The sequence below is a fragment of the Puma concolor genome, chromosome A3, assembly GCF_028749965.1.
Source record: "Puma concolor isolate L17-30 chromosome A3, mPumCon1.1.hap2, whole genome shotgun sequence".
NCBI lineage: Eukaryota > Metazoa > Chordata > Mammalia > Carnivora > Felidae > Puma > Puma concolor.
In genome coordinates, this window is record NC_141669.1 from 91,541,491 (window position 1) to 91,566,693 (window position 25,203).

At 42.6% G+C, this 25,203-nt stretch overlaps 1 protein-coding gene and 1 non-coding gene across 4 annotated transcripts in view; one reads left to right on the forward strand and one right to left on the reverse strand.

The window, feature by feature from the left end:
* The window catches only part of APMAP (adipocyte plasma membrane associated protein), a 65,623-nt gene that overhangs the window by 5,290 nt on the left and 35,130 nt on the right, over positions 1–25,203 (forward strand). For 2 of the 3 annotated variants that reach the window (XR_015249327.1, XM_025932442.2), the window contains exons 2-8: positions 5,607–5,723; positions 10,423–10,538; positions 16,735–16,827; positions 19,562–19,678; positions 20,889–21,063; positions 21,664–21,798; positions 22,256–22,448. Coding sequence is in view for 1 of the 3 variants with exons in the window: in XM_025932442.2 (XP_025788227.1) it covers positions 5,607–5,723; positions 10,423–10,538; positions 16,735–16,827; positions 19,562–19,678; positions 20,889–21,063; positions 21,664–21,798; positions 22,256–22,448 (946 nt within the window). In the remaining 2 variants the exon portion in view is untranslated. The remainder of the gene's footprint in view (positions 1–5,606; positions 5,724–10,422; positions 10,539–16,734; positions 16,828–19,561; positions 19,679–20,888; positions 21,064–21,663; positions 21,799–22,255; positions 22,449–25,203) is intronic. The other variant, XR_015249328.1, reaches the window with a different exon arrangement.
* On the reverse strand, positions 16,188–16,289 carry LOC112869799 (U6 spliceosomal RNA). The gene has a single exon (XR_003224444.1). It is a non-coding gene; the product is annotated as a U6 spliceosomal RNA (small nuclear RNA).

Here is a 25,203-nt window from a genome sequence, read left to right on the forward strand (position 1 = left end):
CACATGAGCTTTATTGGGTGACACTTGGACAGTTTCGCATATGGGAGCAGGAGAGGGGTCCACAGTCCAGAAGGGGAGGGGATTCAAGGGGGAAGGAGAGGGGCCACCTGTATCTCAGTAAGTCTCTGTGTCAGAGAGCCCCAGGGGCAGCAGTAGCAGGTAAGGGCCTTAAAACTTCAAGGCCTATCTTATCAATGGGTAACTGCCCTCCACGAGCTTTCATAGAGTATGGAAGGCAGGTGACTCTAAATGGCTAAAAGTTTGCTTGTTTGGCTGTTTTAAAGATAATTGAGTATGTAAAAGTTAGAGTTTGGTGCTGGTGGGCCTTTTGAACTAAAGGTCTCAGCCTGCAGTAAAGAAATAAACAACACAGAGCCAATATACAGAGGCCATCTTTGGCTCATTTGTATAACATGCTGGCCCCATTTCAGGTGCTCAGCTGCCACATGTGGCTAGTAGCTGCTGTATTTCTATCATGACAGTTCTGTTAGCTGGCACTGCTCAAGGAGTTTAAGTTTAGGCTCTTGTTTCTAAAACTTGACCATAGAACTTTCCATCAGAGGCTGTGTCTCATGATCAGCCAGGGAGATGTTGATGGACTTCTTTCACCTGGTAGGGAGTTGGACAAGGTTGGTGGTATCCAGTTGCACATCAGGAACAACTGGGGAGTGTGAAAACAGAAAAAGGGTTCCCAGGCCCCTGTTGGTCCTGCCCAATCAGAATTTCTGGACTTTATTTAAAGTTGCCCTAGTCATCTGGTGTAGGCCCTCCAGGGACCGGCCAGCTTTGGGAGCCCAGGACTGGGTGGCCTCTGAATTTTCTTTAGCTTTTTAGACTGTGATTGTAAGAAGACAGTAGCTAGAACTCTGGCAAGGATGGACTTCCAATTTCTGGCTGCCTTTTTAGCTGTAAGCACCTGCTTTCAGTCCTGGCTGGACTTTTTGTTCTGGAGATCAGTGAGCTTTTTACTATTATGTGAAGGGGCAACCAGATATTCAAGCAGGGACTCGAGATCTCTGAATTGGGTTACTAAATTAAGATTAAAATAAATGTAAGCTATGGTGTGGTAAAGGAGAGTTTAGAGTCTGAGACAAATGAGAAGGATGTGTTTTATGTAGAATGATGTTAGGTAAGGAAAAGGTAAAGTCGCAGTTTGGCCAGAGTGTCACCATTTTTGTTCATGACAGCTCTGTGGTGAAAGATTGCACAATGCAGCTTGTTCTGGGGCTGACTGCACCTTTAGCAGGGGTGGTGAGGGGTGATTACATTGGCCTCCTTGTAAGGACAGGACCTCCTTGTTGGACCTTACCTGAATGCTGTGTGCAGTGCAGCCACACACGTTCACCACACGCCTTTGCATTTGTCTCTCTTGGGATTCTTTTAAAAGAATCACACAAAGTTATTCCTGTTATTTGGACTTGTAAATAGCCCTGCTTTACCATACAGAAACATTGTTATTTCCTGTGTGTTGAAAGACTTTAGGCCACTTAAAGAAAATCACTTTGAGTTACAGTGTCCTGGCCTCAGAGTGGCACTTTGCATAGTTTGGGTCATTGACTTTTTTTAAAACAAGATATAATTCACATACTGTGAAATTCACCCATTTTAAAATGTCCAGATCAGAGGTTTTTAGTATATTCAGAGTTTTGCAACAGTCACCACAGCCTTAAGTTTAGAACATTTTCATCACTGTTAACATTTTAAAAAATTGAGGTGAAATTAATATAACATGAAAATAACCACTTTAGAGTGTACAGTGATACTTAGTGTTGGGCAACACTTTCTAGTTTCAAAACTTTTTCATCACCCCATAAAAAACATGTTGTACCCATTCAGTAATCACTCATTTCCCCCTCTCACCCAAATGTCCATGAGTGGATAAACAAATTGTGTTACAGGCATACCTCTGAGATAATGTGTGTTCTGTTCCAGACCATTTTTACCTCAATAAAGTGGGTCAGATGAATTGTTTGGTCTCCCAGTGCATATAAAAATTATGCTTACACTGTAGTCTATTAAATGTGCAATAGCATTATGTATAGAAAAACAATGTACATACCTTAATTTTAAATACTGCCTAAAAATGCTAACCAGCATCTGAGCTTTCAGTGAGTCATAATCATTTTGCTGGTGGAAGGTCTTCCCTCGATGTTGATGGCTGCTGATGATCAGGATGGTGGTTGCTGGAGGCTGGGTGGCTGTGGCAATTTCTTCAAATAAAGCAATGAAGTTTTGATGCGTCAATTCACTCTTCCGTTCACAAATGATTTCTCTGTAACAGGTGATGCTGTTCAATAGCATTTACCCACAGTAGAACTTTCAAAATTGGAATCAATCCCCTCAAACCCTGCTGCTGCTTTATCAACTAAGTTTATATAATAATTCTAAATCCTTTGTTGTCATTCCAACAATCTTCACAAAGTCTTCTCCAGGAGTAGATGCCATCTCAAGAAACCACTCTTTGCTCATCTGTAAGAGGCAGCTCCTAATCCATTTAAGTTTTATCACGAGATTGCAGCAATTCAATCACAATTTCAGGCTCCACTTCTGATGATTCTCTTGCTCTTTCCACCACATCTGCAGTTATCTCCCACTGAAGTCTTGAACCTTTAACTCGTAAAAAATGCAATATCTGTGAAGCGCAGTAAAAGAGACATGCCTGTATATACTTGCAATCGAATATTGTTGAGCCATAAAAAAAAATGAAGTAGTGATAACATACTCTAACCTGGATGAATCTCAAAACATATGCTGAGTGAAAGAAGCCATTTGTGAAAGGTCACATCTTTATATGATTCCATATATACGAAATGTTTAGAATAGGCAAAACACTGTTAAGTTGTGCAGAGTTTTCAAACCCCAGCTCCGAGGGCTCCAGGTCTGGGCATCTTCTCCCCATCCACTTGTCCTTGGCAGGCAACATTGTTAACGGTGACTACAGCCTTACATTCAGATCTGGCCCTCCATCGTGCTCTTCCAGTTCTGGCAGTGGGCTGTGGGCCCACTTGTCTCTCTCTGCTTTCTTTTCTCTTTGGAAAGCAGAGAAGTACATAGTTCTACCTGACTACCCATGTGAAGCCCATTGTATGGCACATTCTTATTGTCACTGTTTTTATCATTACTCTTTTTATGGCCCTTATTCCTTCTCTTGCTGCAGATCTCTCAGGTTGCCTTAGCCAGCTGTCATGTCAGGTCATAGCTGATCTGTGCCATATGTGCATTTTCATGCACTGTATTCTTGTACCCTTGACTGGTGTCAGTCACATTAGAAGACTCTGTGGCTTAGGGTTTGGAGACAGGGCTGAGAGGGAGAAATTGGCCTGAATTTTCCCTTTCTGGCTACCTGTCCCCTTCTAGGAGCTTGGGCACCCTTGGCCTCTCCCAGCCGGGTTCTGTGGGAGGGACTGCCTTCTTTCCCAGCTAGCAAAAGGGTAATGACTGATGACCTGGCCTGGGGTGGGGGTTGGGCTCTGAGCCCTGTGTGAGTGAAGAGAAGGAAGTTAGGAACAAAATTCATTTTTGGAAGGTTATTAGAAGGAAGGTAAACACAGACTAGAGTTCTCATTAGCAAAGGAGGAAATGTCAAAGGCCAAAAGAAGTGCTTAGTGCTGCCCCCTATGCTGTCCTCTGGAGGAGAAAGGACAAGAAGAAATCAGGCCACACCTTCCATTCTGCTTGGAAAGGGCCTCAGCTCAGCATCCTGGCTCGTCATTTACAAGTTCTACTTTCTACATTGCTGCAGGACACAGTATAATAAGGATTTGCTCTCTTCCAGTTTCTAGTAACTTGTTCCTGACATCCTTCTGAGCCCTTACCAGCAGTGCCTTCACTGTCCGTGTTTCTGCTAACAGTCTGTTCCCAACAATTTAGTCATTCCCTGTGATGATGTACATTTTCTCTGTCATGCTCCTCGCTGCTTTCTGAGCCCTTGCTAGCAGAGTCCTTAACATCCATTTTTCTACCATGTCTGTTCAAGGAAGTACGGACTTTTCCTGTCCTACTTCTCAAAATGTTTCCCTCTGTCTACTGCCCAATTACAAAGCTATTTCCACATGTTACAGCAGTCCCCCACTTCCAGGCAACAAAAGTAGTTTAATTAGAAGACTGTGTTAGTTTTCTATGGCTGTCATGGCGGATGACCACACACTTAGTGGCTTAAACAACACAAATGGATTAACTTGTGGTTCTGGATGTCAGCAGTGCTGGACAGGTTTCACTGTGCTAAAATCAAGGTGTCAGCAGGGCTGTGTTCCTTTCTGGAGGCTCTAGGGAGACTGTTCTCTTGCCCATTCAGATTGTTGGTGGAAACACTCTTCAGTTATGCTGTCCATGGTTCTGCAAGGTGACACTATGGAAGCTTTTCACTCTCCTCTTTTGTCTTTCTTTCCCTTTGTCTTTCATTTCTACCCAATAGAAACAGATGCTTTATTTTCTTCCATATTCATTTATTAAAATCATGCATGTTCAAATTGGGCAAGACTTTGAGGTTATCCTGCCCCAAACCCCATTTCATAGTGGGAAACTTAAGGACTTTGGGTGAAGAACCTTGCCTGAAGTGGAGTTGCTGACTATTGGGAAAGTTAGGACTTTCCCTGAAGCCCCCACATTTCTATGCTCTACCTGGATCAGGTTTATACAGTGGAAGCCTAGCTTGTCAGAAGTCAAACAAAACTTTGTCCTTAAATGAAGTGTTTGTTAAGTGTGAGTCTGGATTTTTTTCTTTAAGTCAACTTTTTTTTTTTTTTTTTTTTTGGACAGAGAAAGATTCTCTGCCTTAGGAGCTCATGATTTTATTTACTTTAAGTTAATCTTGATGTATTTAGTAAATTTTCATTTACAGCAAATAATGATCCTATAAAGTTTATTTAGTTGCAAGAGGCTAAATGTGTTCTCTTGTTTAGCAGATGAGCAATGATGTATGTGAGATCATTTGAGAGTTATTTTAGTTACCATTGGTCATTTGTCCAAAAATGTCACACAGAATTCCCAAGACATCTTCTAGATCTTTGTAAGGCTTTAGTAAAGATGACTTGGAATTGTGATCGTACAGATTCTTTTTAAGTAACTGTCAGTATCTGTCAGACTTCTACCAGGTAGAGAGCTGGGATGTGCTTTTGAGTTCTTAAAAGTGTGATTGGAAAAATGATTGGAGAGTTGGTCACTCAGGAAGTTGTCCTGTGTTCTTTTTGCTTCATGAATTTGTTTCTCTTGTATCTACAAAATCTGGGAATCTTAAGGTTGCTGCTCTATGTGCCAGGAAATAGTGGCTTTTGGGAAGCATGTGTCTTCTTTATAGACGAGTGTGTCTCCATTACCTCCTTGTACCTCTTTTCTCCCATTTTTGTGTTTATCAATTCTTTGATTTGCCCTCTTTGAGACATTACTAGAGGATTGAAGGTGCAACCTATCATACTGTCTGGCCAGTAACTGGCAAGTAAGAGTTTCCCACACCGCCGTCCTAAAGTGTCATCGCAAGCCACAGAGGTTGGCAGCCTTGGGGTGAATCTAGGCTAGAGGCCTGCTCCTGCTTGATGGGCTTTAAGACCAGCCTAGCTTGTCCTGGCTGAGCCTCTGCTAATTGCCTTTTTATATTCCATCTCTGTCAGCTCCTTTAGTGGCCGTGTGTTCCGAGTGACCTTCTTGATGCTGGCTGTCTCCCTCACAGTTCCCCTGCTTGGAGCCTTGTTGCTGCTGGATTCTCCCATAGACCCACAGCCTCTCAGGTGAGCTTCCCTGGCCATTCTTGGGAGGGCTTGCATGGCAGATAGAGTAGGCTGGGATAGTATCTAGGGTAATAAACCAATTTGGTTTGAAAGGTAAGTTACTAGGGGGGGCACAGAGAGAGAGAGAGAGATAGAGACTTGTGATTTCTTTACTGCCTGTGCTTTGTGTGGATTCAGGTGTACCAAAATATATGCATGGTATTGTCCATGATACTCTTTCAAAAACAAAACTATACAAACCAAATGCAAAACCCAGAAAAAAATCCCGAATATGAATCCCGAATATGTGTTAGAGATAATTAAAACTTGAATTCATTTGAAGTGGCAAAAGCACACACAAAGGTTGTTACCTTGTTTAAAATTTATAAGTAACTGATTTTTATTTTAATTTTTTTAATGTTTATTATTCTGAGAGAGAGAGAGAGACAGAGCATGAGCAGGGGAGGGGCAGAGAAAGAGGGAGACACAGAATCCAAAGCAGGCTCCTGGCTCCAAGCTGTCAGCACAGAACCTGATGTGGGGCTCGAACCCACAAACTGAGTTCATGACCTGAGCCAAAGTCGGACACTTAACCAACTGAGCCACCCAGGTGCCCATATAAGTAACTGATTTTTTTTTTTTAAACTTGTGATTAGTGTTCTATTTTTCCTAAATTACCTTTCATTGGTGGGCATCTATGAGTAATGTAGTCCATTATAACTTGAAAAAAATAGTATACACCTAGGGGCCCCATGAAATGTATTCATACTTGTAATTATAATAGTGCAGAGCCAGGCTCTTACTGGTGGGATGATTTATGATGTTGATGTTGAGGGTTGTACAGTCTGGTTCAATAAGTAAATTCCCCTTTTCTTTTGAAACTGCCCAGAGGTGATGCTTTCTGAAGTTTATTTTAAGTAAGTTAGTCCATGTAAGGCTTTAAAAACTTCAGACCAGAACTATGTCCCCATTATAGAGTGAATATAACATATACAATGGAATTATGTGTTGATATTTTAGAAATAAAAAGGCATTATATTGGACTCAATTTACTGAGAAAGTATTTGGCACCTACAGTGCTTTAAGTAGGTACCCAGCTGGATTCAAGGATATAAAAAGGACACAGTTCTGACCTTAGATTGACATCTGTATACAAGAGTCTACTTTTTGTTGTTGGATTTAGAATTAGTAAAGGCACAAAGTGCTGTTAAAATATAAGATTGAGATTGGGTGAAGGCCTGGGCATTCTAGACTCATGAAATTGCTAGCTTATAATTCCTGGTGTGTCAGTGGACCCTTGCATGCGGCTTTTTGGCTGAGCAGGACCCAAGTGCATACTGAGTATCCTCTCTGAGGGGGTCTCCCAGGACACATGGTGGAGGAAGGAGGCTCTCTTTGCTAACCCCTCTCAACATGTAGAAGGATGTAGCTCAACCCACCCCAAATAGAAACTGACCTGGGGCTTTCTAGGTAATCTAGTTGTTTAAGGTGGGAGTGTGAACCGTGTCCACAGCCGGGGATCAAAACCTTGGCTGGGGAGCTAACTTTGGAGAAGAGCAGGAGAGTGGAAAGAGCAGGCAAAGATGGAGCTTCGGTAACTAGAGCCCTTTGATCTCAGTAGAGGTGAATTTGTGCGTGGAAAGAGTAAAGAAATTCAAAGGAAAGATAGGTGTTTGCTCCTGACCAGAAACTGAAAGGAAACATGGCCCACTAAGGATTTGAAGTTGTACAAAGCAAGTTCTGTCTGTGGAGTAGATGAGCCTGATGAGGAGGAAAGGGAGGAAAAACTCAGTGAAACCAGAATGGCTGACAGGGATCTCTCCCATGCTCAGACTTCAGGAATGACTTGCTCAAAAACTGGAAGGAGTGGCCCCAAAATGCAGAGCAAAAGCAGAAGACTGGCGAAGGTGTAAGAATAGGAATGAGCTGAGGTTTGGAAGAAAATGCTAGTGACGACAGCAAAAAAGCTTCTTTCAAACTCTATTCAGAGCAAAAAGAGCAAGGAAGGGGGAAACCCACTCTCTGGAGCAAGTAAGTGGTTGCAGTATTGATGATGATCGAAAAGCAGAGCTACCAGCTTCTGCTCCACTTCTGTTATCTCCACGAGCCAAGGAGTATGGGACATGGCAGGGAACGGGGTCAGGCCAAGCCAACAGGCCAGGTGGGAGGGCAGCTGATGGAGGTGCCTCAGAGAGTCTACCTCTAGTTTACATGACATCCTGTGAGACCTTACACCACACTTAGAAATCTCTGAGAAATCAAAGAGAAAAATGAAGAGGGGTGCAGATCCCTCCAGAATGGATTATATGAAGTTGGTTTCAGTTCTAAGCAGCAGTCACCAGGAAGATTGCAGGGCTTTGTCAAAAACCTGCCATGCAAGGTGACTTTCTTTCATTCCTTGTTTGGCAGATTGGAGGACCATCGTAGACACAGCATGTATGACATCCTGATTTCTGGAGGATGTTGGTCAGTTCTTTCAGGATACATTTAACACATGGATTTAATGGGACTTGATATGAGTTAGCAGGACTTAGTAGGAATTAACAGGGAGTTAATAAGAGTTGATAAGTTCACAGGCTTTAACAAGGTTCCATGTGGCCTGGCTGGCCATAGAGCACTGATTTGGGCTTCCTGGGGCCATTCTTCCTTGATGCTTCTGCTCAGGCTACAGGAGTGGGAGCCCTTTCTTACCCATCCTTTACATTTTTTCATTTAAGTTTCTTTGTGTCTGCCAATCGAGATAATACTCAGACTTCTTGTTGGCAGGGACAGTGCACGATATACTGATTAGGTTGATGCTATATATATTTCTTAAGGACTTCCTTTGTGTAAGGAATTAGGCAAAGTCCAAGGACTGGGCGGTAGGGGGTGGCTGAGTATCTGGTGTGCTGTCCTCTATCTCTGGCTGTATGTGCTTGTTCAGTCTTCACGCACACCTCAGGAGGGCTGACCTTCCCAAGGTCAGAATTTGAACCCAGCCGTGTCCATCTCTGTAGCCTAGGCTCTTCTCACCAAAGTATGCAGGTTGCAGCCCTGCTCTCTTCCTTTGGAAATAAAACTCCTAGTTACACAGAGTGTTTTTTTAAAGCAGGTAGAAAGCCATAATTGGGAGGCAGGGTATAGTGAAGGTGTGGGATGGGGGGTAGGGGTAGAGTTTAATTCAGAGGAAATTGTACAGTGTCTTGAGTACACACCTGACTCAGAGGAGGCAGTAGGAAGTGAAGTGCTCTGCCGGGAAGGAAGGGATTGGGCAAGGTGGGGAAACTTCTCCATCATTCCATAGCCTCAGCCACCACTCCCTCTTGGTTCTTGCACTCTGCTGGACTGGCTGGGAAACTGCCCTGCTTGAGGGCAAGGTAGGGAAGGAATTGGGAGATATTCTCCCTCTCCGCTCCATTCTTCCCTTCCTCTCCCCACTCCTCCCTCCCACAGTGTTCATTAGGAGCCTCCTATATGCCCAGGTGCTTGAGATTCGGCAGTGAAAAATAGAAACAAATCTCTGATCTCACGGGCCATGTGTTCTACTGGGGATAGACAGACAATAAATGTAACAGAGAAGTGAGAAGCTGATAAATACTATGGAAAAAATAGAGTAGGGTAGGTAGGGGCTAGGCTTTTGGGGGAGTATTAGGTATGGAATGTTATATTGGGTGTTAATAGCAGGCCTCACTGAGAAGGTGAGGGTGGAGCACAGATTTAAGGATTTAAGGTGGGAGGTGCCTGTTACGGTCAGGGGGAGAGGAGTGGAGAGAGGTAACTGTGGGTATGCTGGGAAGGGTGTCCCTGCAAGGCTGTAGGCTCTGGGTGAGATGGGGCTGTTGCAGGGCTGCGAGAGCCAAACGCTGTGATCTGACTGTGTCTCACAAAGTGCATGGTGCTGCTGGGTTGAGGATATACTGTAGGGAACAAGGGAGAAAGTGGGAATGAGAAGGTGGTGGCCTGGACCAGGGTGGTAGCGGATGACATGGGGAGAAGGGCTTTAAACTGTGTCTGTTTTCTGTAGGTGTCACCAGCAGGATTTGATGGCTCGGGAGAAGTAGGTGTATTTGTGTGTAGATGGGAAGGACGAGTGGAGAGGGAAGATCTCTGGAGCTGAAGTCTGTTGTCAGGGGAAGGGTCCAGGGCCCAGCGAAAGCTGGCTTCAGAGAAAAGCCAGGCTGAGCCCTGAGAGGGACAGGTAGGAGGTAGAGTGCTAAATGATGGGCTGTGCTGAATGATGGGCTGGTGGTACCAGCCCCAGGCCAAACTCCTCTTATTTCTTGTGTCTTCTCCTTGAAGCAGGAAGCAACTCTATCAGCTGTGAAATGTCAGCACCACTCTCCTCTGCCTTAGTTGGACTTTAATGACTGGGCAGACTGGGCAGACTGGGCAGCCACTGGGAAAATAAATGCCAGGGTGTGTGAATCAGGGTGTGAAGAGGTCTAACTTGCCTCAAGGTCTGGGACAGGAGCTTGTGTAGTTGGAGACCCCAAGTTGTCTTAAGTGATTATCAAAGTTCTTGCATTAGGCATAATCATATTTTAATTTTTTTGTACGGTGACCTTTTCTGATATCCTAGAATGTTTTTTTCCCCTTGACCTTTGTGTTTTTGGCAACTGAGGATGTTATTGCAACATGCCCTCTTTGTCAAAAACCGGGGAATAATGCATGAAGGTCCCCGGTTAACACTTTCTTCATGTATTTCTTATAGACAAATCCCTATAATTGCATTATTTTACAGCTTCAAAGAACCCCCTCTCTTGCTTGGTGTTCTGCAACCAAATATGAAGTTACGACAGGCGGAAAGGCTATTTGAAAATCAACTTATTGGGCCAGAGTCCATAGCAAATATTGGGGGTAAGTAGTAAACCCCTGGAACGTCAAGGCTCTATGAGGGGGGTTCTGCCAGAGCAGCCGCGATGCATCTGCTCCTGTGTGTGTGGGGGTCCTGGACGTCCTCCTCAGTTGCAGAGGCGCTGTGCTTGTTGAGCAGACGCCCCTCAGCTGTCTGAATTACAGACCATTTCAGTGCTGTGTGGTTTTGAGTTCATGTCTGTGGAGCAGTTTTTTCTGCTCAAAGTGTTGGGCCCATCAAATTGAAGAGAAAAAGGAAAGATGATGACCTTGATGTTAGCTCATTTATCAGAGTTTGGTAGGTATTACTTGATAGGACATTGCTTCTTCATTCAGTTTGTCTTTGTACAGATTTCATTTTTGAAAAGAGTACAAATGATTCTCTGTATTTCCACTGTTGTTTTGTTCGTTTTTGTGTGAGGCTGACTTTGGTGGGTATGTTTAGGGGTAACTTAACTGTGTGCTAACAACTAGATGTGGCTCTGGTTCTGATTCTTGAATCTCTAGCCACAAGGCACTTTCTGCCTTTTAGGATGAAGATTAAGATCAGGAATCAAAAGACACGGTTAATGAGAAGTTAAAGAACTTAAAATGGGATGAGGATTTCTGAGCCGCTTAATGCGGCAGGCCACTCCTCGTTCCGAAGGATGGTGTGTTTCCATGAAGTGGTGGTGGACTTGTGCGTCCTGTGTGCTGCTGGATGTGGGACCCAAATCTGATGCATTCTGTGACTATTGGTTTGTTTGGCTGGCTGAGTCAAAATTGTAAGCGGGATAGGCACTTCATGATAGAACCTCATGTTTCTCTTTAAAAGACATTGATATTTATTAATACATTTCGCAGATTTTGTGTTTTTTGGTGAAAAACCAAATATTGATATTTACAACTGGAACTTCAGGGAGTTACAGTGATCTTTTTCGTTATCTTTCAACGAGAATGCTTTTCTTAGTTCCTCCCTTTTGTCTTAGACTGACTCCTCATTGCACCTTGCCACCATGGCTTGCTTTTTTTCCTTAAAGGCCCTGGTTATTCTCCTTGTGACATTTCTGGTTAGGCAGAGTGGGGGCCTGTTAATTTGCCTGCAGCTGTAACCACACGGAGGCCCCCAGGGAGCCCCTGCTTCCAGCTTCATTTGGAAGCTGTCCCTGGGGATTGGCTGGCATGTTGCTGGCAGCAGAAGGAGGCACTAGCCTCGGGACAGTGCCAGAGAAGAGTAATCACCAATTAACATGCTTTCATTTTTCTAAATAGATTTGTTTTTTTTAGAGCATTTTAGATTCATAGCAAAATTGAGGGAATGGTGCAGAGATTTACCATCTTCCCCTACCCCCTCACCACATATAGACAGCCTCCTTCATTATCAACACCCTGTACCAGAGTGGCTCATGTGTTACAGTTCATGAACCTATACTGACACGTCATTATGACCTGGAGTCCATAGTTTACCTTAGGGTTCACCTTTGGTATTGTACATTCTATAGGTTTGGATAAATGTGTAATAAAATGTATCCACCATTATAATATCATACAGAGTAGTTTCACTGCTCTACAAATCCTCAGAATTCCTCTGTGCTCTACCGTTTCATCCCTCCCCACCCTGCAACCTTGGGTACCTTTTTACTCTCTATATTTTTGCCTTTTCCAGAATGTCATATAATTGGAATCATGTAGCATGTAGCTTTTTCAAATTGGCTTCTTTCACTTAGTAATTTGCATTTAAGTTTCCTCCACGTCTTTTCATGGCTTCATAGCTCATTCCTTTTTATTGCTGAGTAATACTCCATGTGTGAGTGCACCAGAGTTTATCCATTTACCTACTGAAGGACATCTTGGTTGCTTCCAAATTTTGTCAATTGTGAATAAGGCTGCTGTAAACATCCATGTGCAGGTTTTTATATGGACTTATGTTTTCAACTCATTTGGGTAGGTACCATGGAGCGCAGTTGCTGGATTGTAAAAATATGTTTAGTTTTATAAGAAACCGTCAAACTGTCTTCCAAAATGGCTGTACCATTTTGCATTCTGACCAGCAGTGAATGAGAATCCTTGTTGCTCTATATCTTCACCAACATTTGGTGTTGTCTGTGTTTTAGATTTTTGGCCATTCTAATAGGTGTATAGTGGTATTTCATTGTTTTAATTTGCAGTTCCCAAATGGACATATGATGTTGAGCATCTTTTCATACACTTATTTTCCATTTGCATACCTTCTCTGGTGAGGTATCTAAGGCTTTTGGCCATTTGAAAAATTGGTATATTCATTTTCTTATTGTTGATTTTAAGAGTTCTTTGTATATTTTGTGTAACAGTCCTTTATCAAATGTATATTTTGCAATATTTTTTCCCGATCCATGCCTTGTTTTCTAAATCCCTTGACAGTGTCTTTCACAGAGCAGAAATTTTTAGTTCTAATGAAGTCCAACTTATTAGTTATTTTTTCATTGATTGTGCCTTTTCTGTTGTATCAAAAAAATAATTACCACACCCAAAGTCACCTAAATTTTCTCCTATGTGATCCTCTAGGAGTTTTATACTTTTACATTTTACGTTCAGGTCTGTGATCCATTTTGACTTTACTGTTGTGAAGGGTGTAACGTCTGTGTTTAGATTCATTTTTTGCATGTGGATGTCCAGATGTTTCAGCACCATTGTGGGAAATATGATCTTTGCTCCATTATATTGCAATATATTATATAAGATTGAATTGTGAAAGATCAGTTGACTGTATTTATGTGGCTCTATTTCTGAATTGTGTTACATCAAACAATTTGTCTAATTCTTTTTGCCATTACCACAATGTCTTGGTTATCATAGCATTTTAGTAAGTCTTGAAGTCAGGTAGGGTCAGTCGTCTGACGTTGCTCTTCAATATTGTGTTGGCCACTCTGGATCTTTTCCTTCTCCATAGAATCAGTTTTAGGATATCTACAAATAACTTGCTAGGATTTTGATTGGGATTGTTTTGAATCTGTAAATCAAGTTGGGCAGAACTGAACTTTTCACAATTTTGAATCTTCCTGTTCATGAACATGGAATATCTTTCCATTTATTTAGTTTTTTTTTTTTTATTTCTTTCATCAGAGTTTTGTAGTTTTCCTCATATAGATCTTGTGCATATTTTGCTATATTGAGACCTAAATATTTTATTCTCTTGGGTGCTGATGTAAATGCTATTCTGTTTTTAATTTTAAATTCCACTTGTTCATTTCTGGTATATAGGAAAGTCATTGACTTTTAAATATAACCCTTGAATCCTGAAACCTTGCTATAATCACTTATTCTATGAGTTTGTTGTTGTTGTTGTTGATTCTTTGGGATTCTCTACATAGACGATCATATCATCTATGAACAAAGATGGATTTATTTCTTCTCAGTATACCTTTTATTTCCTTCTCTTTTTGCATTAGCAAGGACTTCTGGTACAGTATTGTGAAGGAGTTGTGAGGTGGGGATATTCTTGCTTTGTTCCTTAATCTTAGTGGGAAAGCTTACAAGTTTGTTGCCAAGAATTAGGATGTGTTAGCTGTAGGTTTTTTGTAGATGTGCTTTATCAAGTTGAAGTGCCCTTCTATTCCTAATTTGCTGAAAGTTTTTATCATGAACAGATGTTGGATTTTTGTAAAATGCTCTTCTGCATGTGTCAATATGGTCATGTGATTTTTCTTTAACCTGTTGATACTGTGGATTACTTAATTGATTTTCAAATGCTGAACCAGCCTTGCATACCTGGGATAAATCCCACTTGATTGGGGTGTATGATTCTTTTCATATATTATTGGATTTGACTTGTTAATATTTTCTTGAGGGTTTTTGCATTTGTCTTCATGAGAGATCTTGGTCTGTAGTTTTTGGTAATGACTAGTTTTGTCATTAGGATAATGCTGGCTTCATAGAACGAGTTAGGAAGTATTCCCTCTGCTTTTATTTTCTGGAAGAGATTGTAGAGAACCGGTGTTATTTCTTCCTTATAAATGTTTGGAAGAATTCATTAATGAGAGGCTTGTGCTTTCTGTTTTGGAAGGTTATAGTTATTGATTCATTGCTTCCATAGATATAGGCCTATTCAAATAGTCTATTTTTTCTTGTGTTTTGGCTGATTGTGTTTTTCAGGGAATTGGTTTATTTCCTCTAGGTTGTCGAATTTGTGAGCATAGAGTTGTTATGATATTCCTTTATTATCCTTCTATGTCCATGGGGTCTATCAGGATATTCCCTTTTTCATTTCTGATGTTGGTAATTTGTATCTTCTCTCTTTTTTCTTAGCCTGGCTAGAGGATTGTCATTTATTGATCTTTTCAAAGAACCATCGTTTGGTTTTGCTGAGTTCTCTTTTGATTTCCTGTTTCCAGTTTCATATTAATGATATCAGTCTCCTCTTATCCTTTCTTTCTTACTTACCTTGGGTTTACTTGGCTCTTCTTTTTCTCTTTTAGTTTCCTAAGATGGAAGCTTAAGTAATTGATTTTAGTTCTTTCTTCTTTCCTAATATATGCATTCAATGGTATACATTTCTTCCTAAGCACTGCTTTTACTGCATGCACAGGTTTTGATAAGTTGTATTTTCATTTTCATTTAGTTCAAAATGTTTTTCAGTCTCTCTTGAGATATCTTCTTTGACCTCGGTGTATTTAGAAGTGTGTTTAATCTTCAAGTATTTTAGGATTTTCCAGCCATCTTTCTGTATTGATTTGGATTTTAATTCCATTGTGGTCTGAGAGTAGATTTGAGAGTCTGAGAGTATGATTTATATTCTTTTAAATTTATTAAGGTGTTTTTATGGCCCAGATTGTGGTCTGTCTTCCTGAATGTTCCATGTGAACTTGAGAAAAAGGTGTATCCTGCTGTATTTGGATGAGTAATTGATAGATGTCAATTGTATGTAATTGGTAAATGGTGCCCTTGTGTTCAACTATGTCCTTATTGATTTTCTGTCTGCAGGACTTGTCCATTTCTGATATAGAGAGATGCTGAAGTCTTCAATTCTTGTGGTGTTTTTATCTCTTTGTCGTTACATTTCTATCAGTGCCGCCTCGTGGATTTTGATGATTTGTTATTAGGCACGTACACATTAAAGCTTGTGATGTCTTCTTAGAAGATTGACCCTTTATTATATGTAATGTTCTTCTTTATCCCTAATATTCTTTTCTCTGAAGTTGGCTCTGTCAACATTTGACTTGGTATATCTTCTTCTTGGTGTATCTTTATATGTTAAGTGCGTTTCCTGTGGACAGCATGTAGTGGGTCTTGTTTTTTGATTTCTTCTGAGAGTCTCTGTATTTTTGATAGGTATATTTAGACTGTTGATGTTTAAAGTGATAATTTATATAGTTGGATTAATATTTACCATAATCATTACTGTTTTCTGTTTGTTCCTTTGTTTTTTGTTCCTGTTTTTGTCTTCACCCTCTTTCTGCCTTTTATGTTTTTTTGTTTGTCTTAGTATAGTTGACAGAGTGTTAACATTAGTTTCAGGTGTACGGCTTAGGGATTTGATAATTTTATACATTATGCTATATTCACCACAAGTATAGCTACTTTTATAGTTTTATTGACCATTTTTATGATTCCATTTTATCTTCTTTAGCATATCAATTATACTTTTTCTAAAGAATTGTTTTAGTGGTTGTCCTAGAGTTTGCCTGTATACATTTAAAAACTATGGAGTGTTTTCATGAATTTGTGTGTCATCCTTGCACAGGGGCCATGCTAATCTCTGCATTGATCCAATTGTATATGTGCTGATGAAGTGAGCACTCAGTGTGCTTTAGTTTTATCCCGAGCGACTTTCTAGCAGTTCTTTCTCTTCAGATGGATATAATCCACGCAGCAGCAGACACTCACTGGAGGCGGACATGATCATATATGCCCCTGAGTGCTGAGTCAGCCCGAGAGTCCTTGCTCCTTTGAGAGTAGAAAATCCTCACTTGTTTTTTCAGATTGGTGTCTGCTGGCTGCACCCTTGCTCCAATGTCAGGTTCAAGCCCACATACCTGGGACATTGGGCCCCAGGCCCCTGTGGTTTTATCACTGCTTGCTTGCTTTAAGGACTTTTTAAGGACTCAGACAACTTCTTCATCTTCAGAACTGCCATTTTCTCTCTAGAGATGAAAAATACAAACAAACCACCTCTGTTGTAGAAGGCTATGACAGTTCTTAGGCTAATCTAGTAACTCTTATTCCTTTTTATTTTTTTAAACAGATGTGATGTTTACTGGTACGGCAGATGGCCGGATCGTAAAACTTGAAAATGGTGAAGTAGAGACCATTGCCCGCTTTGGTTCAGGCCCATGCAGTAAGTTAGTGACTGTCCCCCTGATACATGTCTCTTGTTACTGAGAAAAGTGCTGAATGACTGTGTGGAACTAACTCTCCCTAGAAGTCAGGTTCACCCTTGAAGAAAAAAGAGCCCCTGACCACCTGGCAGATCGAACCTGACCTGGGCATTACCACCAGCTCTTCATTTGCCCTGTGGTCCCTGGACCTCACTGTACCTGATTGTTACTCTTCGAGGCAGTGGCCTTCACACCTGCCAGTTATCTCATGGGCCCCGCCCCCTGCCATTCCATAGTGGCCTGTGTTCATCCTTGAGGTTAACTTTGGAGAAGATTATAGCCATTGTCACAGTGCTGCTGTGGAAGCACAGTTGGCTTTGTTGTTACTTGGAGGTTTAAATGTCATTCCTACATTAGCTTCCCAGGAATTTCAGCAGTGTCATTCAAAGTCAAAACACCCTGAAGTCACTCAGTTTTTGGGAAATGAGAGTAGAAGAATCTCACCATTAAAAACTGATAACCCACAGATTTTTTATTAGTTATTGTTTTTTTTTTAATGTTTGTTTATTTTTGAGAGAGACTTAGTGTGTGAGTGGGGGAGGGGCAGAGACAAAGGGAGAGACACAGAATCTGAAGCAGGCTCCAGGCTCTGAGCTGTCAGCACAGAGTCTGATGCAGGGCTTGAACCCACAAACTGCAAGATCATGACCTGAGCCGAAGTTGGACGCTTAACCCACTGAACCACCCAGGTGCCCCTAGTTATTGTTTTTTAATAGGTAGAATGTTTTTGTAAAAATGATGCATTTTCATTTGCAAACAACACAAAGGTACAAAGAAGGAAGTAAAAATCATCTCAGAGTTTTCACAGATGTAACTGTTAACGTTCTAGTGAATAGCTTTTCAGATATCTTTCTGTTCACAGATACTCTGGTTTTGTGATGGAATCATACTGTATATCCAGTTTTTTAACCTGCCTTTTCCATTCCATATTTTGGCAGTAAGTGATCTTGCAGTCAGTGTCTTGAAGTAAGGATTCTTGTAGTAAGCATCCTGCAGTAAGCACCCCGCAGAAAGCACCCTGCAGTAAGCACCTCTCACCCCTTTACTGCAGTAAACAACCCTGCAGTAAGCAATCCTGAATGCATTAAGCACCCTGCAGTAAGCAATCCTTAAAAACCCTGCAGAAAGCACCTTGCAGTAAGCAACCATGCACTAAGTACACTGCAGAAAGTACTCTGCAGTAAGCAACCTGGCAGAAAGCACCCCTCAGTAAACAACCCTGCAGTAAGCACCCTGCGGTAAGCAACCATGCAGTAAGCAACCCTTAAAAACCCTGCAGAAAGCACCTTGCAGTAAGCAACCTGCAGAGAGTACCCTGCACTAAGCAACCCTGCAGAAAGCACCCTGCAGTAAGTAACCATGCAGTAAGCACCCTGCAGTAAGCAACCCTGCAGAAAGCATCCTACAGAGAGCTCCCTGAAGAGAGCACCTGCACTAAGCACCCTGCAGTAAGTGACCCAGCAGAGAGTACCATGAAGTAAGTGATCCTGTAGTGAGCTCCCTGCACTAAGCACCTGGCAGTAAGCAACCCTGCAATAAACAACCCTGCAGTGAGCACCCTGCAGTAAGCAACCCCATAGTGAGCACCCTACAGTAAACAACCCTTCAGAGAGCACCCTGCAGTAAGCATCCTGCAGTAAACAACCCTGTAGAGAGCATCCTGCAGTGAGCACCATGCACTAAGCAACCCTGCAGAGAGCACCCTGCAGTAAACAACCCTGCAGTGAGCACCCTGCAGTAAGCAACCCTGCAGTGAACACCCCACAGTGAGTACCCCATAGTAAACAACCCCGCAGTGAGTACCCTGCAGTAAGCAATCCCGCAGTGAGCACTCCACAGTAAGCAACCCCGCAGTGAGCACCCCACAGTAAACAACTCTGCAGTGAGCACCCCACAGTAAACAAGCATGCAGTGAGTACCCCGCAGTAAGCAACCCCCCAGTGAGCACCCCGCAGTAAGCAACCTGCAGTAAACAACTCTGCAATATGAGCACCCCACAGTAAACAACCCTGCAGTGAGCACCCCGCAGTAAGCAACCCTGCAGATAGCACCCTGCAGAAAGCACCCTGCAGAAAGCACCTTGCAGAAAGCAACCCTGCAGATAGCACCCCGTAGAAAGCACCCTGCAGTAAGCATGTTGCATAAGCACCCCTGCAGTGAGAATCCTTGCAGTAAGTGCCTCTGCATAAGGAACCCTGCAGTGAACACCACTGCAATAAATATGCATTGCCTCAGGTTTTAAAAAGGTATTAAAATAGTAGCTCTTACTTTAAGCCAGGTGGAGGGACAACTGGCAGTGCCATAGATGGGCACAGTGTTCAGGTCAGGCTATTGGGATTAAACTCACAATTCCTGAGATTCCGGGGTGGGGGTTCTAGAGTTGGGGCCTGGGTCCTGATGATGTCCCTGAGTTAACTGTCCAAGTCTCAGGATGCTGATATGAATGTGATTCTCGGGTACCAGTTGTTGTTCATATGTTCAGATCCATGTTCTCAGTTGGTCTCTCTGGATACACCAGACAGTTGTCATAAGTTCTGAGGGGGCTGGAACGCTAGGGTATACATCTGTCTCTAAAGCCATGGTCTTTTTTGTTCTGAACAGCTTGACATATATTTAGTACGGGATGGATGAGATGCTTGGAGACACAGGTAGAACCTGGGACCAGCCACTGATTCCTACCATTTGTTTCTCTAGAAACCCGAGATGATGAGCCTGCTTGTGGGAGGCCCCTGGGCATCCGGGCAGGGCCCAATGGAACCCTTTTTGTGGCTGATGCATATAAGGGACTATTTGAAGTAAATCCATGGAAACGTATGTAACAATGTCTTCTTTCCTTCTGTGGTGACTTCAGATGTTTTAAACAATATGTACATAAGTGGATTTAATGATATTTGTTCAGTAAGACTACTGGAAACTTTGTATTATTTTCTTATTCATTGAATAGTACTGCAAGTAATGCCTACGTATATCATGTATCAGTTACATGATGGTATTTGTCATATATCCCAATTTCCTATTTGTTTTTTAGCTGCAGGATCTTATCCTTAAAAAGTTAGAACTCCTCTATCTTTGTTTTTCTGTGTCTCTCTGTATCTCGTCTGTTTGTTTTCTGTGTCTGTCTTTTCATTTGTTCTTTGTCCACCTGTTCCTCCTGTTTTTCTCTATGTGCTTCAGCAGGGGAGTTTGTATGATGGAGGAATTTGTTATCGTGGGTAGTACCTGGGACCTGTTTGCTGGCTGTGTGACTATGCAGCTGCCTCAGCCTCTCTGTGCAGTTTACCCATCCATGATACAGGGCTAATGGTAGTGCCTACCTTGGGGGATCGTGTGAGGGTTTAAATGAGATTATACAAAGAGAGAGTTTATCATTCCATAAATGGTTGTTTTCCTATTTTTAAAAGTTTACCACCATCACTATTTCTTTACTTAAAACCAGGTGAATGGAACATTTTGTATTTCTCTCAAGCAAATGAAAAGAAAGTTGCCTTTTGTCTAAGACTTGTAATAGATTATTATTTTTTTTTCTTTTTGGGGGGGAGAGGGGGAGGGAGAGAGAGAGAGGGAGGGAAATAATGGGGGAAGAACAGAGAATGAGGAATAGAGGATCCAAAGCAGGCTCTGTGCTGATATACAGGGTTTGAACTCACAAACCATGAGATTATGACCTGAGCTGAGGTCGGATGCTCAACCGATTGAGCCACCCAGGCGCCCCTAAGACTCATAATAGATTTTTAAAAGTCAGTTTGTCTTGATAAAAGGAAGAGGTCCTCATCCGTAGAGGGAGGATTCTGCCTTTAATGAAGTTAGTTTAAAAAAATTTATCACCTAACAGATGAAAGAAAGGAAAACACTGGTTTTTAACTGTAAGGGAATAAATCTACTGGCATGTGAGAGAACCTCATTTTAGTTTTTCCTTTTAAATCAGGTAAGCTGATTAATATTTTGAGATCCTTGAGATACAATTTCTTGGAATGAAAACAGGTCTTCTCTCCCTCCCTTCTTTTCTTCCTTCCTACCTCAGGTGAGGTGAAACTGCTGCTCTCCTCTGAGACACCGATAGAGGGGAGGAAAATGTCCTTTGTGAATGATCTTACAGTAACTCAGGATGGGAGGAAGATTTACTTTACAGATTCTAGCAGCAAATGGCAGAGACGAGATTACCTGCTTCTGGTTATGGAGGGAACAGATGATGGGCGGTGAGTGTTTATTTCAGATCTTCTGCTCAATGAGATCATCAGTCAGTCGGGGTGACTTCACAGAGCTTATTTGTGGGAGTCATTGGAGTGTTTCTGAGCATAATATTGCAGCTTTTGAGATAGGACATTAATGGCTTCTGGAAATGGGTGATGGATGCAACACAACAGAGCAAGATGTTCACACTTTCTCTTTGAAAAATGAAATTAAAACAGGCCAGTCCATCTGAGCATGTGGTCGGTTGGCACCCTAGGCGGGACCGTGCAGGCTGGCCTGGGTTTCAGGTCATCCCTCCAAAGGGGAACTCCTGTGAGGCTGGAGCCATGGGGGCCCTCCCTGGTGCTGAGCCAGATTCCAGCTCAGCGAGAAAACTGACTAGGGGGTTCTCAGGAAGAGGATGCCTGGGTCTGCTTCAGATGGGAAGGCCTCCAGGGGCAGCCTGGAGCCAGGTCTGGGCAGAGGACCATCAGGGGCCTTGTCACTGCAGCGTAAGGAGGATCCCCTTCTGCAGGCCTCTGCCCCAGGCTCAGAGGGGAGCAAGGCTCCAATGGGGCAAGGCCACGAACTCTCCCACGTGAGTCTTAGCTGTTGGCGCCCTGCAGCCTGCTAGAGTATGACACCAAGACCCAGGAAGTGAAGGTTTTACTGGACCAGTTGCGGTTCCCCAACGGAGTGCAGCTTTCTCCTGCAGAGGACTTTGTCCTGGTGGCCGAGACAACAATGGCAAGGATAAGAAGGTACGTGCGGTACCCACTGAGCTGTCAGGATGGCCAGAGCTCACTGTGGCCTGGCCTGGGATGGGCTGGGAGACATCAACCTACATGATCTGATCTGAGATGCGGCAGGTTACCTTCTCCTTTGTGTGATAAGGAAAGCAGTAAAATTCAGGAATGCGTTTTCCTTCTCCCCCGTCTCACCCTGCTTGAAAAGTCGCAGCCTTGGAAAGTCTCAATTTAATGCTGATTGCATGCATCCTGGGTCCCTTTATCCATTAGGTGGGCCATCTTCCTGCAACTGCATCTAGTTGGGCCCAGGGCAGGGGCCCCTGTCATCAGCTGTGCTTTTGTTCATGATGGACAGGTTTATAGTTGTTTCCATAAATTGATTGGAACCAAGACAATTTTGGAGCTTGGCTAAAATTTTTCCATAAATCCGGGGGCTACTGCTCACTACCTGCTTGGGTGAATTTTTCAGATTCTACGTGTCTGGCCTGATGAAGGGAGGGGCTGATCTGTTCGTGGAGAACCTGCCTGGATTTCCAGACAACATCCGACCTAGCAGCTCTGGCGGGTACTGGGTCGGCATGGGGACCATTCGCTCCAATCCTGGGTTTTCTATGTTGGATTTCTTATCTGAGAGACCCTATATTAAAAGAATGATTTTTAAGGTAAGTATGAAAACTACAATTCCAAAAAACAAAGTGAAAATGCATCTAATTACTATCTTTTTTTGACCTTCGTAGCTTTAAAAATTCTCATTCTGATCATATTTAGTACTGTTAGTGACTTCTTTAAAACGTATTTTATTATTCAGCCTGAAATGTAAATTGAAACATTTGAACCCTTTGATATTTTCCTTCTGGTTTTGTTGTCACCTCACCATCATGGTCTGTCAGTCATGCCTGCCCCCTCCATACCTCCCCTTTCCACAGATCCTGCAACTAGGCCTTCATATGGGGCCCCTGCAGACCATACTGCTGCTTCTCAAATGGTCATCAGGCACACACTTACCTTGGCCCCATCCCACCCTGCGTCCTCCTACCTTCTGGAACTTTCTGTCATTCACATCCTGATCTCTCCTGCACCCTGTACCAGATCTTGACCTTTGACCTCTTAGCAACCAAACTTTTTCATTAAAAAAAAAAATCACCTACCCCCACCAATGGCCAGCCACAGATCCTTTACAAAAGCCTTTTTCCCCAGTGAGTTCCATGAAATGTACTCAGTGTAATTCTATATGTTTTATACTGGATGAGCAACCTGCTGATATAGGTACTTCCATCATGCAGAAACCTTCATTTCTAACAAGCTCCATTTCACAGACCGAATAGATGTTTGAAATTGATATTGGATATTGAATATTGAATAGATGTTAAAATAATTGTAACTTAAGGCCCTGAAAGGTACTAGGCAGCAATTACTGAGTCTCTGTACTGCTGGGCCCTGTGTCTGGGCCCTGCTGAGGGGCTGTGGGTACCTGCTCTGTCGGGCTGGCCCATGGCCTTCAGTTTTGTTCCAAGTTCAGTGTGTCACTGTGGATAATCCTGATCTGTTTAGAAATAACACATTCTTCCTCTTCACTTTGTTGGTTCCAGAGCCACCATCTGTTCCTACTGGGACCTAAGAGGAGGCAGAATAGTGAGGTGGGAAGGACAGGAGTTTTGAAGAAGGCCAGACCAGTTGTGGGACCCTGGGCAGATGATATGATCTCTCTCTGCCTCAATTCCTCCATCTTTCAAGGGGAAAGAATAATAGCATTGTTCTATTTCATTAGGTACTGAAAAAATGTAATGAGAATATGCACATAATGCCCGTACTGACTGTAGTGAGTACTCCAATTCTGTGCCTGTCTGTCTTCCCACAGCAAGGATGTGATATGGTGATGGGGGTGGTGGTTTGTCTCTTCGCATGACAGAACACATGCTCCATCTTTAGTTCGCTCCTGTGTTCGCAGCACCTAGAAGAGTGTCTGGCACACGGTAGGCTCTCAGAATTACTGTGGAAGGATGTGTTATCAGGGAGCTGAGACCACAGGTGTGAGAAGGAGCCAGAGTGGTGACACATGTTCCTGGTGCGGGAGAGCTCAGCACCTTTGTGTGGCCGCGGAGACGGCAGATTGAGTGCAACGGGAGAGGACCACAGGCCTTGCAGATGTGAAAAAGAGGCTAGATTTTATTCTAAATGTGACTGAAGTCATTGAGGATTTTGGTATGTTTTTAGTTTTTCTGTGTTTTTAGTTTTGAGACAGTATCAGACTTAGAAGAGCAGCAAAGGACTTTTGTCCTTGAACTATTGCAATAAGTTGCTGACCTGATGCCCTGCATCCTCAGATACTTTTGTGATTTTCCTGTAATAAGGACATTCTCCCCATGACCAGCCACTGAAACAGGAAACTCACATGGATAGTGGTGGCCATCCAATCCACAGACCCCATTTGAGTTTTGGGAGTTACCCTGGTGATGTCATAACAGAGGATTCAACTCAGGACAAGGAGTGGCCTTGACTTGTCACATCTCTTTATTCTCCTTCAGTCTGGAACAGTGCCTTAGTCTTGATCTTTTTGAGAATTACAGGTCAGTTATGTTGCAGAGTATACTTCCATTTGGGTCATCTGGCATTTCTAATGATTAGATTTAGGTTATGCATCTCTGGCAGGAAGACCATGAAGTGAAGTTGTGTTCTCAGTGTGTCCTGTGAGGAGGCACATAATGTCAGCTTGTCCCATGCTGGTGGTGGCAGTGTTGGCCACTTGATTCTGTGGTGAATGCCAGGCTTCTCCATTGTGAAGTCACTCTTTTTCCACTAGTAATTAACACATATTTTGTGAAGAAGTACTTTCTAAATAAGTAAACATCGGTATGATCTCATGGTTGTCTTTTTTATTCAATGGATTATAGTCTATTACTATCATTATTTATTTTGAGGCTCAAATTGTCTGGGTATGGCCAGTGGGAGCCCCTTCAGTGTGGCTCCCTGACCTTTGCACATATTCCTAACATTTTTGGAGTGGTTCCTTACTTTCTGGCACCATACAGTGTTTAGGCTCATCTTGTATTTTCCATGTTCCAGTATTTTCCATGTTCCAGCTCTGTAATCAACCATTTCTCCAAGGAGCCCTGGTTCCTTCTAGAGGGGATCTGGTGTTGCCTGTGCTCATTGCTTTTGGTGTATCACTGCCACCAGGCTCCCTCAATAGACAAAACCAGGGAATATATGCATGTGTATTCATACATTTATCAATACATTTGACTGTTGAACAACATGGGGGTTAGGGACACTGGCCCCTGTGCAGTTGAAAATATGCCTATAACCTTTGACTCCCCAAAGACTTAACTACCAACAGCCTGTTGACCAGAAGCCTCAATGATAACAAACAATTGATTAACATATAATTTATGTGTTATATGTATTATATACTGTATT